At 36.9% G+C, this 18,553-nt stretch overlaps 2 protein-coding genes across 4 annotated transcripts in view; one reads left to right on the top strand and one right to left on the bottom strand.

Moving 5' to 3' along the window:
* The window catches only part of SQLE (squalene epoxidase), a 27,231-nt gene extending 23,789 nt beyond the window's left edge, over positions 1-3,442 (top strand). The window contains exons 9-11 of one of the 2 annotated variants that reach the window (XM_077167640.1): positions 289-385; positions 2,037-2,081; positions 2,905-3,097. In XM_077167640.1, the coding sequence (XP_077023755.1) occupies positions 289-385; positions 2,037-2,081; positions 2,905-2,924 (162 nt within the window). In that variant the 3' untranslated portion in view covers positions 2,925-3,097. Of the gene's footprint in view, positions 1-288; positions 386-1,993; positions 2,082-2,904 lie in introns of both variants that reach the window. The other variant, XM_077167638.1, reaches the window with a different exon arrangement.
* Positions 2,725-18,553, bottom strand: part of WASHC5 (WASH complex subunit 5) — a 93,985-nt gene continuing 78,156 nt past the window's right edge. The window contains exons 27-30 of one of the 2 annotated variants that reach the window (XR_013178479.1): positions 15,651-15,804; positions 11,411-11,498; positions 6,311-8,043; positions 2,725-5,983 (exon numbers count right to left, since the gene is read on the bottom strand). Coding sequence is in view for 1 of the 2 variants with exons in the window: in XM_077167637.1 (XP_077023752.1) it covers positions 7,987-8,043; positions 11,411-11,498; positions 15,651-15,804 (299 nt within the window). In the remaining variant the exon portion in view is untranslated. Of the gene's footprint in view, positions 8,044-11,410; positions 11,499-15,650; positions 15,805-18,553 lie in introns of both variants that reach the window. The other variant, XM_077167637.1, reaches the window with a different exon arrangement.

The following is an 18,553-nucleotide window of genomic DNA, read 5'->3' on the forward strand; positions in this document are numbered from 1 at the left end:
TGACTTCACAACCTGTGAGTCTTAGAGTTTCTAAATTTCTGTACTTGAATATTCTTTAACACTGGATTGCATAGGTCACTTTGCTCATGCTGATTGTAAACTTAGCTTCAAAGTCACTTAACCCGTTGTTCTAAGATGATATATTTATTTATTTTCTGTAAATGATGACATATCATTTACCTGTAAAAAGGCCCCAGCATAAATTATCATTTTGAAGGGATTATAAACATCAATTTGTCTTTTTTATTGTTCTCTTACCATATTATAAGCAATCTTTTGTCTTTTTAGGCCAAAAAGTCATTTTATTGGACAAGAAAAAAGTCTCATTCCTTTGTTGTGAATATCCTTGCTCAGGCTCTTTATGAATTATTTTCTGCAACAGATGGTAAGTGTACAAATTTTTAATGAACGTTACTGAATTTCAGATTTTTAGCACAGGAAGAAAGTATAATTACAAGTTAATGTAATTAAGCCAGATATAGTACCTGAGTTTGCTGACTCCTAAGTTGGTAGTCCTTTTTAACTATTCTTGAACAAGACATTTAGCTTCTAATCATGTTTGGAAAGGCTGTTGTCTTTCCTTAGATGACATTAATAGTAATACTTCAGTATTATATCCACTATTTTTAATTTCACTGATCCAACCCAGATCATGTATATCCCTAAATGCACCAGATTGTGATGGAGGATCTTTCCAGCCATGTATCAGGGGGCCACACAATTTTCCTTTTAATTTCAGTCTCTCTTTCAAAGTAGTATTTTATAAAATGAATGTGATCTTCCAATTAATTGTAGAGTTTCTAATATGTGAAAATGCACAAGTGGCAGTATGTATCCTCCCTACTCATTTGAAATATTCCTTTTGTTTTTGTTTCCATAGTGTAGAGACATAATGTTCAAACTAATAAGAACATGACTTAGCAGAAACAGTGTTAGAAGGAAAAGGCAACTGTGTCACCTTCCCACCACAGTGGTATACAGATCAGTTCATGGTAGGCTAATGCAGGTAGACTTAGGTTTCCAAGAATAAATAAATATAACTCAAATCCCTTTACTTCAGTATATGTGCAACAAAGCTATTTCTCTGACCCTGCCTCGGCCATAGGGATTAGTGATTTGTTGATCTGATTAGAAAGGATGATAATACACATGCTTTCTGGAGCTAAACCATCACTATTGCTGAAAGAAAAACACCTCTGTGATTTGCCGAACAATTTTGGCATGGAAGTTAAAATGGCTAGTTGGGCAAGTAAGAAAGTATAAACTAAGCTCTGAGTTTTTCAAAGCTCTTCAAGAGTTTTTACATTATGAATTTGAATCTGCCCACAAAACATTTTCAAAAAGTTACATAAGATTGGAGGTGGAAGGAATTCATTGGAATATAAGTTTACCTATTATATCTTTTTCATCTGTTATAAAGAAAATCTAGGCATGTCTGAAAAGAACATTGATTATAAACTATTAAAACAGTTATTGATTGATTATACCATGTTGTAAGGATGTAATGAGTTACTTTGCCAAGTATTTATAAACTGTACAGATATCAGACATGGTTATTGCTAATTAACTATTTGCAGCTTTTCTTACTTGATAATTTATTGCTCATTGGAGATACAGGTTGGACATCTTCGAGAATGGGAATATGGTTTCTGAATTGGGTTTTCATAACAGAAGTATTTTGCCTCATTTAATGAATTTACACATAATCAAGGAAATAGCTTTTAAACAATTCTAAGCTCCAGTACCTAAATGTTCGGTATTAATGATTTACTAACAGAAGAAAGTTTATTCATACTTAATATCCATAATGTTGATAATGGAATTTAACTTAAAAGATTCTGGGTTTCTGAAATTTCAGGATTATATTTTGTTAAATAACTTACAAGGTTCAATACTTGTCATATCTTCATTAATTCTTGGACATATAATTATTGCCCTTTCATGATGACTATATGACTATTTTGATTGAGAGAACTTTTAAATTTTATTTTAGATTCCCTGTATCAACTAAGAAAAGCCTGTTTTCTTTACTTCAGACTTGGTGGAGAATGTGTTACTGGTCCAGTTGGGCTTCTTTCTGTGTAAGTTGTTTTGAATGCTCAGAGGAAACAAATATTTCATATTTTCTTAGGGCTTGCTCATTTATAAATTATTGCAAATCTTTCTTCCATATACATTTTGTCATTTTAGTATCCATTAGCATTCTAATTAGAAGGTAGCCCAGAGAAATGAAATAAAGGCAACATTTATTTCTGTATTTTACTTCTGGGAAACAATACTGATTAGGAGGTAGAAAAGGCTAAAAAAAAAAAAGTTTGATTAAAATAGAAGCTTCATTTTTGCCTGTGGATTTTTTCACATGATCTTTGATCTCTGGGAGCCATGAATAATTGAGTAACATGTTATTTAAAATTAATTTGATTTAAGTACAAGGGCTCAAGAAACGCAGTAATAGGTTTGATAGTGCAGGTAATTTGTGGAATATTCTTCTAAGTAGTCTGCAAATTGAAGTTTCTTGTCTTTTATAATTCATTTATTATCTGAATATGGATACTATTACCTTTTGAAAAGTCTGTACTCCCAGTAGGCCAGACTATCCAGGTGCTTCAAACTGGCACCTCAAAATTAGTCAAAGAAAATAATTTAAAACATAAGACTTATGTAAACTAGAGTAAGAGGAGATGCTGTTTTTTCAGAGTAGTTCTCTAGGGAGTTTCTTGTCAAAAAAAAAAAAAAAAAAAAAAAAGTTCTGTTTCTGCTTTAAATCAGCAGGCAGACCCAAGCTTGGAAAGTCCTCCAAAATGCAGAATGGGGTCTTAGCTTTATAGATACATCATTGGTATCTTTTTTAGGAATAAATGTTAATTTTTGGGGTCTTACTATATATATATTTTTTCATTACAGGTTGTCTCCTAACCCTCTAATTTTAATTGGACACTTCTTTGCTGTTGCACTCTATGCCATGTATTTTTGCTTTAAATCGGAACCTTGGATTACAAAACCTCGAGCCTTTTTCAGTAGTGGTGCTGTTCTGTACAAAGCGTGTTCTGTAATAATTCCTCTTATTTACTCAGAAATGAAGTACCTGGTTCATTAAGCTTAAAGGAAAACCATTTGTGAATGAATATTTGGAACTCACCAAGTTCTAAGAGACTTTTGGCAAGGGGATGTATATAGCATATATTATACTGCTTCTAAAGTGTAAACTCTTGGATCAAGATTAGGATTAATTTGTTTTAAAGTGTTTGTATATAGACATGTAAATATGTGCTTTAATTTGCAATTTAAAATGAAGGGTAAAATAAGTTAGGTCTTTAAAAGGAATTACTGTTACCATAAATTAGTGCTAATACAGAGTAAATGCAGTTTTTCTTTTGAATTCAGTATTTGGGATGAGTCATTGTGGGACATGAAAATAAAATGAAGAATGAACTCTCATGTCCTTCCTTGTTTCTTGTGACCTTCTTTATACAGCTTTGTAATAACTGAAAAGAAACGCAGAGTGCCTTAGAGAGTCCAGTGGGGAACCTGCTCTGTTAAATAACTTCAAATTTGGGGAAGTTCCCTTAATGTCTCTGGACCTTATTTTCTTCATGTGTCCAGTAAGGCAATTTGGATAAGACTCTTTTTTTTTGAGTTCTCTGAAAACATCCTATTCACATAGGAAAAGCAATCAAGGGATTTAACAGTTTCACTATATAACATTTTAGTAAGTCAGCTAGGATTTAAAGAAATCGGTGAATGATCAAGTCCTTCTGACTTAAAGCTTAAGATCAATTAGAATTTACTGAGTTTATCTGCAGTAGTTTTGAAGAGATTATTGACTTCAGAAAAGTATCATGAGGCTACAGTAAATCTGCAAATATCACTAAAGCAAATTGTTGCCCCTAAAAGCATTAAAATAAACCTGAAAAATTAAGTAACTGTTTCAGATTCTAATAATTAGGGCCAAAATGACTTATAGTTTTCTTTTTCAAGCTTCAAATTCTTTTCCCAGTTGAGAAAACTTTGCCACTGGCCAAATTACAGCAGAATCAGTTTCATACGGTGCTTTCTCTTATTTTAGCAGAGTGTATGGTGGTGGACTCTTTTTTTTTTTTTTCCATGAGATTACCTACTAAATAAATCCCAAGCTTTTATTTCCTGACATTTTATTAGAGGAAGCCTGTGGGGACTTTAGAAAGGTATCTTCACATTTGGCTTTTAGATTACATAAAGTGAACCACTTCCTTGCTATTCTCATTCAGTAAGGTCTAGGGTAAAGCCTGGAGTTCTGTTAGCAGCTATATTTCACTTTAAAACTCCCCCAACAAATAAACTTGAAATTCAAAGTAACACATTTGATGTAGTTTCAATTTTGGAGCTATAATATTAACTGAACATTCTACATAGGAAAATAAACTACTGTCTGTAGTGGAAGCCACTTTCAGAGTGTGCATCCCTGAAATCATGGAATTCATTGGTAAAATAGGATTCTATACCCTGAATTAACTTAAAAATTTTCAGGAAAAAGGGGAAAGTATTGGTAACATTGTCTTTATACTTTGGAACTTTTTGAATGCATAAATTATATTGTTTCACTGAACATATTCTTGTTGAGATTTTAACTTTCAAACAGGATTTCCATAGTGCTACATGCTTAATAAAGACTTGTACAGTGATGGATTTTAGAGATGTTTTTGGATTGGTGTTGATAATACGGTTTGTCATGTTTATCTATAGATTTTAGAGTATTACTTATTATTATTTTAGACACCTTTAAAGTAGTTCATAGTATTGCCTCATCAAGACAGCCTTTAGCATTAGTAACATGGACTTATCTCCAAATCTTGTTATGCCTCAAATGCTCTAAACCAAAACTGACTCAGCCCTTTGCCCATGCTTTTATGTTTTTTTAATCAATAACTTAAATCAATGTGTATGACAAATGATGAGAAATTATTCCTCTTGTTTACTTAGGAAAAACAGATGCAAATTCAGTATCTGTTGAACTAAGGTACTGCGAAATCCTTTTAAGTCCTCTAGAATTTTTAAAAATCTTGTTATGGGCTTGAGGGGGGACTGTGGGAAGATGATGGAGTAGGAAGCTTCAGGACTCAGTCCCTCCACCAGAACAACTATTAAACAACCATTTTGAAACTCCAGAGTCTACTGCAGCATCCAGGAACGAATGGGAGGAAGAGGCTGGTAAACGACTGTAAATACCGGTGAATTACTCTCTCTCTCTCTGCAGTATTTATCACCCATTCCCCAGCCTTGCAGCAGGCAGCAGTGAGATTTTCACCCCTGGTGCAGCAGCTTGCTGGTGCCAGGATGGGATATAAAGACCTACTTTCCCTACCACAATATCCAGGGGTATGCAGGTGGATAGTCCACCACTGTTCTTGATCAATAAATTGAGACCGCTGGGGGCCCAGCTCTAAGGGCGGTCATAATTCCAAACTTGCCCCCAGCAAAAGCCACAGAGGAGTCCTAAAGACAGTACCTTTCCTCAAAACTAGGGAAAATAGTTAAAGGCCTGCATTTTTGGGCGAGGGCTGAAAATGCAGCTTCGAAGAGCCATAGGAGCTTTTGATACCCTTGCTGGTTCCTTCTACACCCCCTCCCCAAGGCTGTATGGAGCTTTCTTTGTGGCCTAGCCTCCTTCTGCTGGGAAAGACTGACCTGGGAAAATCCTCTGGCTTGCCCCTCTCCCAGAATTTGCCCTCCAGGCAACAGCAGCTTAGAACAGTAAAAGCAGTATAAGAAACAAAAAATTAGGTTGGGCAGCTTGGAGCAAAGGCTTACCTGCTTTAAGTCCTGAGGAGGAGCACCTGGAAGGAGATTGACCTCCTGGGAAGTAGAGGGGCATTCAAATTCCTATAAACAGCAGAACTACGGCCATTAGCAAGCACAAGCACAGGACAAGACAGGCCCAGAAAAGACGTGGAGGACCCTGCACCTTGCATTCACCTTGGGCTGACCTTGGTAGAAGGGCTGAACTCTGAAGAGTTAAAGGGAAATTTTGAAGGGGTTAAAAGGGATAATTTTAGGTTATATACATGTTACTAGAATAAAAATTCTAAAAAAATCTACAGGACTATACAACAAACTGAACCCTAAAGTAAACCATGGACTATAGTTCACAGTACAATTAGAAAAATGTTCTTTGGTCAGTTGCAACAAATGTACCACACTAACGTAAGGTGTTAATAGACTGGTATGTGAGAACTGTTTTTTTATGCATGATTTTTTTCTGTAATCTTATAACATCTCTAAAAAGGGGGTGAAATCTTGGTATGTAAAGTTGTAAGTAATCTGAGAATGATACCTCATGAGGAATAGTTTTAAAATATTTCAGGGACATCACAGAGGGGCATCAAATATGTAAGCCTCTATTCTCACACTAAAATGGGTATGGACTGTTAACTTTTTGGTCTCAGTACTTAGAAAAAGTTCTGGGTACATCTAGACATTAAGTTTTCCTTGAATGAGAGAAACAAGGGAATGGATTCTTTTGCCATGAAAATCAAAGGCAGAAGAAAATCAAAGACAACTCTTTGCGGTTTTGTTGCTGGTTCTCTCTGGTTTGGCAGCTTCTGCCTTCTGGATATATGGAGAAAAGTCTATATTCTATCCCTTTCCTCTTGTGGGGCTTTCCCATAAAACTATGCCCCTGACAGGCCCTAGAAGGGTTCACACAAGCTGTTGAGTGCCTTCAGAGGTCATGGAGACAAGATTCCTGCATGATGGCTTTTAAAATCCTTTCCATTATGATGTCACTATTTTAAAAGTTCTCCCCAAACTGATAACATGACCAAAACCTACAAAGTATTTTCTCAAAGTCTATAGTTTTTTTTTATCCCCCTTTCAGCATCTTAGGATTTGAGGCATTCTGACAAAAATAACTTATAATAAAATAAAAAACTGAAGGAACCCAAAAAATCATTGAGCCCTGGTTTTATGGATCAAGTCAGTAAACTTGTGACAATGTTTAACTACTGGCAGAACCAGGATTCAAATCTTGTCTCCTGACTACTCATCAATGCTGCTTCTCCTTGCAACTTGCTAAATGATTTGTCAAGCACTTTTCTGCCTCTGTTTTGCTTTGTTTTGTTTAACCTGCCCCCTCTCCTCTCCAGAGGAGGTCACAGTTAGCTGTAGGGTCAGGACCAAAACATCTTTCTTGTTTTTATCCAAGTTGTCACAGTAGGATGGCCACTCCTTTTCAGGGTAATTTTCACACAGATATGACTTAGGATTTCAAGGGAGTTAAAAGATTATGGCTAAACTGTTTATAAGAGGCAAAAAAAAGCTTATGGTTGTTGGTAGTTGGGCATAGGGTATAGATCCTGACTGCAGGGAAAGGAAGGTAGGGGCTGGAAAGGGCAGCTGAAGTTACGGAATCCTACAGAAGGGATGCTGGGAGCACCCCAGGGTATATGGGATTAGAAGTGCCTCAGTCACCAAGAAACTTCCATGGTATGTAGTCCCCAGGTTGGGTGGTCACTCCATGTGCTACTAGCATGTGCTAGACCCATCCTGTCATGTTGGGTCTGTCATACCTAACAGAACTGATTCTTACTCTCCAAATAAGATTTTGTTTTTTTTTAACAGGATAAATACACAGTGTTTTAATTATAAGCAGGACAACTTTGGGTACCAGTAGTACTATTTTACTGAAAATTTGGAGTTGCACAAATCGTTCTTTAGAACATAAAACTAAATGGATTTATACATAACAGTTACATTCAGCATTTATCAGAGGCAGTACAAAAATGTGTTCTGCATCTACATGATATAAATTGCAATATAATACCATGATTTAAATAATATTAATTATATTAACTAGTGCTGTGAGATACATTTTACTCAGAATGTCGATGTTTCCCACCTAAGAAATGCAGTTATATGAGCAGTGGAGTCTCTTTTCACTTTCAAATTCATTTTAGTGATGGTAGGAAGATTTAAAGACAATCCTTTCACTGAAGAAATAAAAGAAAAAAACTACATGACTGTTCTGAATTCATCAAAAATGAAATTAGGCACATGTGCTTCAGCGACCTAAAAAGTTAAACAGAAGAGGTAAATTATTCAGTGTTACAATGAAGAACAAATTCACATTTTTTTATATCAATCTCCCCTGTTTATGAAAACAAAAAATTAAAGAAATTAAGATATCCTTTGGAAGAAGGGGATGAATCTCACGGAAGTGCTGGACTCATGGGTGGGCCACTTGTAGGAACAGTGGCCTTCTGTAACTGACTGGTATCCTCTGTACTGGGGTGTTGAGGACTGACTCAGGCCCCCCACAAGGATATATTCAAGTCCCAAAGCCTGGTCCTGTGGCTATGAACTTATCTGTAAATGGGGTCTAGAAGACCCTATTAGGATGAAGCCAAACTAAATCAGAAGAATATCAAGAAGAAAATATCAACCTTAATCCAATATGACTGGAGTCCTCATAAGCAGAGGAAATTTGGACATAGGAGTTGGAGTGAGGAGGAGACAGATGGCCATGTGACAGAGGCAGACATTGCATCATGTCGGCAAGTGACCACCAGAACGCTACCGACTTCGGAGGAAGTACGGCCTATAGACACCTAGATTGTGAACTTCTAGCCTCCAAGACTGAGAATGAATTCCTGCTGTTTAAGCAAACCAGTCACTGGTATTTGTTAAAGCAGCCCTGGCAAACCAGGACATGATACATCTTCTGGTACTACCAACATCAGAGGGGATGCTGTGCAGTTCTCCCTGCCTCCACATGTGAGTGCATTCTTGGCTTTTACAGGCACTTCGATCTGCTAGGCATGTTCATGTCTCTGGGAAGTACCAAGATGTAATAATCTCAGGTCAGGTTACTACCTGATGATCAACCAAGCAAAGATAGGATGACTGGCAAGTGACTGGGGGGATAATGGGAAACCAAGCCCAGAGAATGAAAACGAAGGTCTTCCAAGGTATAATTTTTAACTGTTTTTAGGGGAAGCCCTGAGAAAGGGGTGGAATGAGGTCAATGGGTACAATATAGAACTAGGTGATCTCCATATGCTGAAGATAAAAGAAGTTTCTCTTTTCTGAATATAATAGAATCATATGCTAATTAGAAGAAATTTAGCAAATAAAGAAGAGTATAGAAAAGAAATAAACCCTAATCCCAATCCCTTTCAGAAAAATCAAACTGATAACTATTTTTGTGTTTTGACTTCTTCCAATTTATACACACACTTGAAATTAGAGTCACTTAATCTTGTGTCCACCTCTGCTAAACCTCATAACATTCTTGCACAGATATCTTGAATTTTTGCATATATTTCCCATCAGGTAAATTCTTAGCAGTGGAATTGCTGGGATCAGGGTAAATATACTTAAATATATTTATTTAAGTATAAATAATTATTTAAATACTTAAATATATGCCTACTTAAATAGATAAATTCCAAACTGTCCTACCCAAACACTTTGCCAATCTCCACTCTCATTTACAGCACTGAGAAGTCCTATTTCCTTCTATCTGTCTAAGTACTGGGGACCCCACATTTTAACTTTTCACCAATTTGATGGGTAGAAATAGTAATTTTACTGTTGTTTTTACTTTTGTTTCTTGAGTATGAGTAAGGTTGAGTATACTTCCAGATGTTTATTGTCAATTTGTATTTATTTTCCTGAAAGCTGCCTATTAATCCTCAACCCATTTTTTTCCCCATTAGATTTGTCATCTTTTCCTTTTGGATTTGTAAGAGCAAACTATAAACCAAGGAAGTTGGTCCTTTGTTAATTTTTCTCCAATTTGTCATTTTTTTCTTTTTAACTAAGAGACATTTGACAGAGAATTATTTAGTTATATGCAGCATTCATAAAGGCCATATATCAGTCTTTTCTTTTATGGTATCTTTCTTTGGTGTTATACTTTGGAAATTCTGAGAACTGCTAAACATTTGTCTAATATGTCTAACTTATTCGTTTTATTTTTCTCACTCTGTCATTTATTTTGATACATGGAAGATATAAAGGGAAAATTTGTTATCTTTAAACCACATGGTGAACTAATTGTCTCAACACTTCTGAGTGATTAATATTCCTGTTCTTCCTTAATCTGAGGTGCTACCTTTCCCTTAAATACAGCTGTTGGTTTCTACAGGCTTGTTTCTAGGCTTCACATGCTAATGCACTGATCTTTCTGTTGAGTTTCATACTGGTACCATACTACTTTGATTTTTGCAGCTTTACAATGTCTTAATATCTTCTTTTAAAAAAAGATACAATTATATACCATTAAGTCCTATGATTAAAAAAAATTGGCTAGGATTTTTATTGTAACAGTAGTTAACCAATAAACTAATTATAAAGAACTGACATCTTTATAATATTTGAGTCTCCTTATCCAGAAACATGGACTTCAAATTTTCTATTTCAAAGTTTTATCATTAAAAAAAAATTCTTTTAAAGGTTATTCCTAATTATATTATTTCTTCATTATTTCTGTGAAAGGAATCTTCTTTCACATTATATTCTTGAATTGGTTAATATATTCATTTTTTGTACATTTATTCTGTAACCTGTTTTCTTAATGCTTTTTTAAGTTTCCACATGATTCTACTGCATACGCAAAGAAAACAAATACATCTTCAATAAAAAATATAAGTTTTGTCTTTTCAATATATATTTTGAGTTTTATTTCTTGTTTGTTTTCCACTTCTACAACAAAAATAGCTGTGGAAGTTAGTACTGTCATATCACAGTTCTAGCCTGACTAATGAGGATGCCACTAGCATTTCAATATTAATATGATGTTAATAATTAATTTTTAAAAGCTCACCTTTGGCTTTTATTATAAAAAAAGCATCTTCAATTTTTAACCTACTAATTTTTAAAAATCAGAAATGACTTTTCAATTTCTATTGAAAGCCTTCTATATTTTACTGTCAAGCCTTTTGCTTTGAGCCAAAACGTACCAGCGTGGCTTTAGTAGTAAGAAAGGAAAAGGAAAGAATTTCTTAGAAAGTAAAAAGTAGTCTTTCATTTTTGGCAATAATAGTCATATATAACTTCAGCCTTGGCATTAACTTAACCAAACTTGCTGTGGAAACAAAGCACACAGAAATTATGGTTATTTTTTACCTTGGCCACTTAAGGAATTTCCTCCAGCTTGCTTCCTTACTCAACTCCTGAGTGAGGGGCCAGCAAGAGGTGGGTGTGGAAAGAAGAGGAGGGAAGTTTTGTTAAACTCTGCTCTAGCAAAGCACTTACAATAATGGAGAAAGGAGAAACATTTTAGAGCTGTGAGGAGGAGCCATGGCGAGGGGCTCAGAAGTGTCCACTATGAATGAGCTACTGGACTTCACCCTTTATGAGTACAGGGTTACTCTTATTACTATCCTTTCTACAAAAAGCTCATCACTATGGTTCTTTCCTGTCTGTTACTTACCCTCCTGGGCAGCTTTGTGTACCGAACATAATCCTCCAGGAACAGAAGGGCACCTACAACATCTGCAGGCATTTCCGGTATCTTCTGGCTGTAACAGAGAACAGTCCCAATCACTTAACTACTTTGCACATAGTAGGCCCTTGTTCAAAATACTGAAGGACTAAGTAGATGACAGATTACTAAATGATGTCAAAGAAGAAACAAATATAGGGAACATCCTCCTGATTCATATCGAGTCTTTGTCCTGCTTGCATATCTCCAGGAACTTAACCTATAGGATAAAACTGGAACTCTCTCGTCTAGTTTGCATGGCCCTTCACCTTAAGACCTCTGCTGTCTATCTAGACTCACCATCTGCAGCTCTCCTGTAGCACTTTGTGGTATAACAAGTCAATGCCTGGCAGGTCTCTGAACAAGCCATTCTCTCGCATCCCTCCAGTCCTTTGCAGCTACAGTGCATGCTTATTTGAAAGTAAACGACATCTTTCAAGTCCCAGTTTGGGTACTTTCTCTTCTGTTAAGTCCTCTTTGACTCCCCTTGGCAGATATTTTTTCTCCTATGCTCTCATTATATTCAGTATATTCCTCTAGGCTCTTAATTTTTCAGTTGTTTGTGTACCTGTTTGCCATCTAGAGTACAAACTCCCTGAGGGCCTGTCATCTTTGTACCTCCAGCAGCAGAGATTGTGCCTGGCACATTATTTTGGGTGTTTCTGAGGTTATCAAATAAGTATGGCATCTAATAATTTTCCACGTTGGATTCTACTCATGTGTTCATTTAACAATAATATTGCCAAGCAATGTTCTAGGAGCTGGGAATATAGCAAAGTACAAGGTAGTTTCCTTGTGGAGTTTACATTCCTTCTCATTTATATCAAAACGTGTCTTTAGGTATTAAAACTATTTCCAATGTATGGACAAATTACCGTTTTCTAATTAGAAAATAATTTCATGGTACTAGGTTATCGATCTATTTTGCTTTTAAAAGGAAGGTTTAAGAGTGACTACCTGGGAACGTTCCCACAGCTCTCAATCATTCTCTATTCGACCAGGGCTATATTCTGCTTGGGGCAAGGGAAAGGAAAGATACCCATGCATCTCAGATTCCTTATGTTATTTCGTGTCCCCTCAGAGATGCTAAGCTACAGCTTGACTCCTGTATCCTGATGACTACATTTGTAGTTGCCTGTAACATGCTGGACAGAAGCAATCCTTAATCCTGCATAGTTATTAATGAAAAAGAAACAGAGGGAGAAGAACCTGCCATCTCTTGGAGGATGGAGAACTAAGGTTGGGGATGGCCAGGTGTGAAGGTTCCTCCCTAACTGCCCCTAGAGTGGGCAGAGCTCAGGACTCATACCCTGTATCTTATCCGCACTCCTTCCTTAACTACAGCTGGGGTTAAAAATATTTTTAACTCTAATTTCTTTTGGCTTATGAAAAGATTCAAAGGGAAAAGACTAAAACATATACTGAGGGCCTACTCTAAGACAATGTGCTCTTTGCATTAAAAGCATGATTTCATAATGCTCTAAAGTAGGTATTGTTCTCATTTTATGTAAGAAGAAATCAAGCTCAGAGATATTAGCTTCCTTGGAAAAGGCCACATGGTTAGTAAGAGGTAAAGCTAGACCTTGAAACTATGTCTGCAGGTCTTAAAGTTGAGGCTCTCACCATTGTGCCTCTGGCAGAGCCCAGGTTATCATCGATTTCTGCTACTGCCCAGCAAGATAATCAGCTAATGCTACAGGAAGAAGGCTCCCCAAAAGTCTACATTTGGTTCAGGAGCTAACAGCTTTATATCAATATCTACTCCAAAAAACAAAGGGCTATTATTTGGGGATGGGAAAAAAAAGTCAATGGATCAAACAACAAAAACTCGTATATTTTTTCTAGAACTTATAGCCAGACTTATTCAAAGAACAGAATTTTTTAACAATTGAGAAAACAAATGAGAGCTCAGAAGGATGCGATGTCTCAAAAATGAAATTCTCACAATCACGGAATAAGACCAATTGGAAAGGAAAGCAGCAGACACCTAAAAAGCCCAGTGTATCTGACCTAGGTCCAAGGAGAGGAGGCCAAGGCATCCAGTCCAGATGGAGGGAACCATGGACGGCTCAGAAGAAACAGTAGAACTGCATGGAGGTTTTAGACTAAAATATGATCAGGAGAGGTTTCGCCAAAAGGAAAATAAAAGGAGCGTGTCTAAGATAACTTTGTTGTTTTTGAAAATGACAACAGTGCAGAGGGTAGGCCGCCTGCATCTGGTGGAATATTAAATGTTAAGAGGAAACACAGGTGGTCCTCAAGTTGGATTCTGCTCTCCTGCCTCTTTTTTTTTTTTAATTAAGGATGCACAAACTTTAAACTAGAAAGATCAGGGTGACTATACATAGGTCTGTCTCATTCGATATTTTAACCAGCAATTTAACTGAAGACATAGAGCAGATTTGTCCAAATAAGCTGGAGGGGTAGCTAATACTTATTATGATACTAATAGAATTCATGTATCTTTCACATTTCAAAATAAACAAGATCGACTTTTCCCCAATACCTTTCCCACACTAGGGTATGATTTTTCTGAATTATTATCAAGGTGACAATCATATTAAAAAAGGTTTTGTAAAGTAAGAAAGAGGAAAAAAATCCCACCCATTATGCCACTGCCATCTTAACACAACATTGCTGTTTGCATTTAGTATATGTCCACCCACAGTCTTTCATCCAAAGCCTTTTTAAAGCTTAACTGTAATAATGTTATAAATAAAATCGTCTTTTTGTCCAGATAAGTACTATGCTAGTGATGCTACAGTTTTCATTAAAATTTAATACCGATGTAATTTTTTTAGCCTTTTTTACCTCAGATAAAATAAATCGATCAAACATATGTTGGGAAGAATTGGCCTGTGAAAAGGTCTCAGCATTTAAACAGAATGTAAAATCAAAATGAGCCACTGGTACATAATGGATATGAAGGACCTACTACTGCAATTTTAGCTGCTCTGAGGAAAACACAAGGTCCAGAAAATGGGAGTGCCAGAATCCTTCCACTCTGAGGGGAAGGCAATGTATGGAATCTCAACACAAGTTGGGGGGAGTCACATTTGAAGATGGCCAATAACAATCTGGAATGCACAAAAGAGGAGCCCTGACCTGGTGAATGAACAGCCTCTAAATCACAGCATGCGAGGAATATGGGGAAGGGGCTTCTCGAAAGAAAGACCTGAGGTAACAGCTGGTCTCAAATGTGTGAAGTGAAATTGTGCAAAAGGAGACTGCATCTATTATCTAACTTCCAAGAGTGGGGAAACGGCCAGTAAGTGAAATGTTCAGAGGGACGGCTTTCTGTTCCATCCAACCAGGAGCTTTCTAACAATGACAACTCTCTACCAATGCATGGCACTGCCTTGAGAGGTAACTGGTGCCTCCTTGAAGGGAACATTTCAGCAAAGACCCTGTCAGGGATTCTGGTCCCTGTGCTTGGTGGGAGGCTAATTAAGTGGCCTCTGAAGTCACTTTCAATTTTAGGAGACAGAAGTGCTTTGTGAGGACTTGGGAAAACTGGCAAAGTGATAATCTTCCATGTTTTGAATGTGTGACATGACAAGGAAATTATTTAGCCAAGCTAACCTTCAGGAGGGCGGAGGAGAAGGATCAGGACCCAGCAACTAATGCAAGTAACTTATATTTCTCTCCCTAAAATACTCCATTTGGAGTTATCTGAAGGAATGAAAAGAATTAGCAGGAATAAAATGTTTACAAGTTTTGTATCAAATAGCAGCTTCTGTGTTATTTCTGTTTTCTTATGTATCAGGAACTCAGACTTTGCCCCGCATTTGACACTGGCAAGTTCTCTAAGTTCCACTGAAGTGCGTGGAGCCACCTCTGGGCAGTGGCCCAGCCGGGGGGCATGGTGTCAGTAAGGGCTGAGAGCTGGGCCCCAAAGAACAGAGGAACAAGACTGCGCCTTCTTCCCCATGGTGTTCACTAATCATGGGCACAGCTACAGGTTCATTCTTGGAAAATCACTGCAAGGAGCTTCCCCATCAGGGTCACTTAGGATAGGCACTCTAAGTGCCCTAAACAAGGAGCTGTGCCCTGGCTTGCTTTAGAGACTGGGTAACCAGCCATTTCCCATCTCAACTAGGGAGATAATAAGAGGGATTTGGCATGCAAGGTTTAACTCACAATTTGTAACAATAAGTTCCATTATTTATTCCTGGTTGGTCTTTGGTACCTTGTACACTGCTCCACTGTGGAGCGGATAAACTGGCCAATCAGTGCCAGGAACTGTTCGGTGTACCGGGAATGAAACTGCTTCAGCAGAGTGAGCAGTCCCAGGACAAGAGGTGGCCAATCGACAGGGTCGGCAGGTTTTCGGCAGACCATGCCTATAAGGGAACAAAATACAATGAGTGAAGTGCTTGCCTTTGGCAACATTCATTCAGTAGTAACTCGTGAATGCTAAAATTTGTGGTGTCCACATTATCACCGGCAGATGATTATTTGGAGGGAATGACAATTCTGGATTACATTTGAATTAGCCACAGGATTGGTGGCGCCTCTAGTGGCTTGAAGGATCCAAAACAAGTAAATGGTTAGCAGTTTTTCTAGTCACCATTGCTATTTTCTTTGGATTTTAAAACTAACACATTATTATAAAAATTTTAGAGATAAAAACAAATGTAAATGAGAACATAAAGAGCACCCATCACCTTCTGTGAATGGCAGTATAGCAAATGAGATTTCTTATACTATTCTCTTTAATAAAAAACAACTAAAATACTGCATAAAATATTTCAAAAGTATCACAAAGCACCGTGCAGAGCAGTTATGCAACGAAAGAATATGTAGAAGTCAAAAATGTAGAAGAAGGAAAATTGTAAAGTGAGTGCCAAAGTTAGCTTTTCACCAGGGGTTTCTGCCAAACCTGGAGGAGACCTTGAACTTCTGCCAAGATGGCTTCAAGGGGATAGGAGACAGAAGGTCTTTCCCAGGTGGGGAACTGGACAGGGGAGTCCCACATAAAAGCAAAACCAACCACAAAGGTCTATAATGTCAGTGAAGTATCAAGAAGAAATAAACCTTAGAAAGGAACAGCAAGGAAAGATGTCTGTCTTGACCACGGTGTTGGGTAGGAGGAAAAATATCCCTGAGAACATGTAAACACCATTTAAGCTTCACACAGAAATATAATATGGATTCAAATGAACTGTGTAATCAGAAAAAACACAAGTGGAAAACTTAGTTAAAAATCGTCTTGGTTGGAAATGTTCTAAAAACAATCATGGTGATGAACATACAACTATGTGATGATATTGTGAGCCACTGATTCTACACCATGTATGGACTGTATGTGTGTGAAGATGTCTCAATAAAAATATTAATTGGGCGGGCCGCGGTGGCTCAGCGGGCAAGAGTGCTTGCCTGCCGTGCCGGAGGACCCCGGTTCGATTCCCGGCCCCAGCCCATGTAAAAAAACAAACAAAAAAAAACAAACAAAATATAATAAAACAAGAAAATGTTTAAAAATGTTTCCCTTTCTTCCTCCCTTCCTTCCTTCCATCCTTCCTTCCTTCTCTGTCTTTCCTTCCTTTCCTCCCTAAAAAAAAAAAAAAAAAAAAAAAAAAAATATATTAATTAAAAAAAATAAGGCGATCTTCCTGGCAGCATGGGACAGAAATCCCAGAATGAGCTGAGATTCACCATCAAGGGATTGAGAAAAAACTCTAGAATGAGCTGAGACCCAGCATCAAGGGATTGAGAAAACCTTCTCCACCAAAAGGGGGAACAGTGAAATGAGACAAAGTGTCAATGGCTGAGAGATTCCAAATAGAGTCGAGAGGTTTTCCTGGAGGTTATTCTTATGCATTAAGTAGATATCACCTTGTTATCCAAGATGTAATGGAGAGGCTGGAGGGAACTGCCTGAAAATGTAGAGCTGTGTTCCAGTAGCCATGTTTCTTGATGATGATTGTATAATGATATAGCTTTCACAATGTGACTGTGTGATTATGAAAACCTCGTGTCTGATGCTCCTTTTATCTACCTTGTCAACAGATGAGAGGAACATATGGAATAAAAATAAATAACAGGGGGAACAAATGCTAAAATAGATTTAGTTTGAAATGCTCGTGATCAATGAAAGGGATCAGCAGTAAGAGGTATGGCCTGTAAAATTTTTTTTTTCTGTTTGTTATATTTTTGTTGTCTTTTTATTTCTTTTTCTGAATTGATGCTAATGTTCTGGGAAATGATCATGATGATGAATATGCAACTATGTGAAGATATTGTGAATTGCTGAGTGTATGTGTTGGGAATGTTTGTGTTTCTTGTAGTTTTTTTTAATTAATAAAAAATTAAAAAATTAAAAAAATTAAAAAAAAAGAATTAAAAAAAAAATAGGGCGGGCCATGGTGGCTCAGCAGGCAGATCTCTCGCCTGCCATGCGAGAGACCCAGGTTTGATTCCTGGTGCCTGCCCATGCAAAAAAAAAGGTCCTGGTTTGATAGCACTCCATAAGAGAAACAATTTCAACCCAGGTCTCAATAATTTTTACAAATAAAGTTTTTCGGAAAACGAGCAGCTCATAGCTAAAAATCATGAGGTACGAGGAAAGCAAGAACCCATGGAAAAAAGCAGCTGAGTAAGACCCAAAACAAACAAGCAGTTATGAAAGAGAAAGAAATAATAACTCTGAAAATGAAAATTATATTAATAAAAATCAAAAGTTAAATGGATAGAATAAATAGCTGATTCATCACAACTTAAAATTACTGAACCGGATGTTAAAAATTATTCAGATTGTAGCCTAAAGAGACAAGATGAAAAAAGAAGATATGCTACATAGTAAATACAGTAAGAACATTTAACATAAGTGTAACTGGAGTTCCAGAAGGAGTCTTTAGAGAATGGGGAAGCGGTACTACTCAAAAAAATAATGGCTGATAATCCTTCAGAATTGTTGAAAGATAACAATCCTCCACTTTAGGGATCACAAGTAGGATAAATAAAAGAAATCCATATCTAAGAACATCATTGTAAATTTATGGAACTCAAAGATGAAGGCTCCTGAAAAGCTGCCAGAGAAAACAGATAATTTAAAAAGGAAAAACAATTAGACCAATGGCTAACTTCTCA

This window comes from Tamandua tetradactyla, chromosome 6, assembly GCF_023851605.1.
Source record: "Tamandua tetradactyla isolate mTamTet1 chromosome 6, mTamTet1.pri, whole genome shotgun sequence".
Classification (NCBI taxonomy): Eukaryota; Metazoa; Chordata; class Mammalia; order Pilosa; family Myrmecophagidae; genus Tamandua; species Tamandua tetradactyla.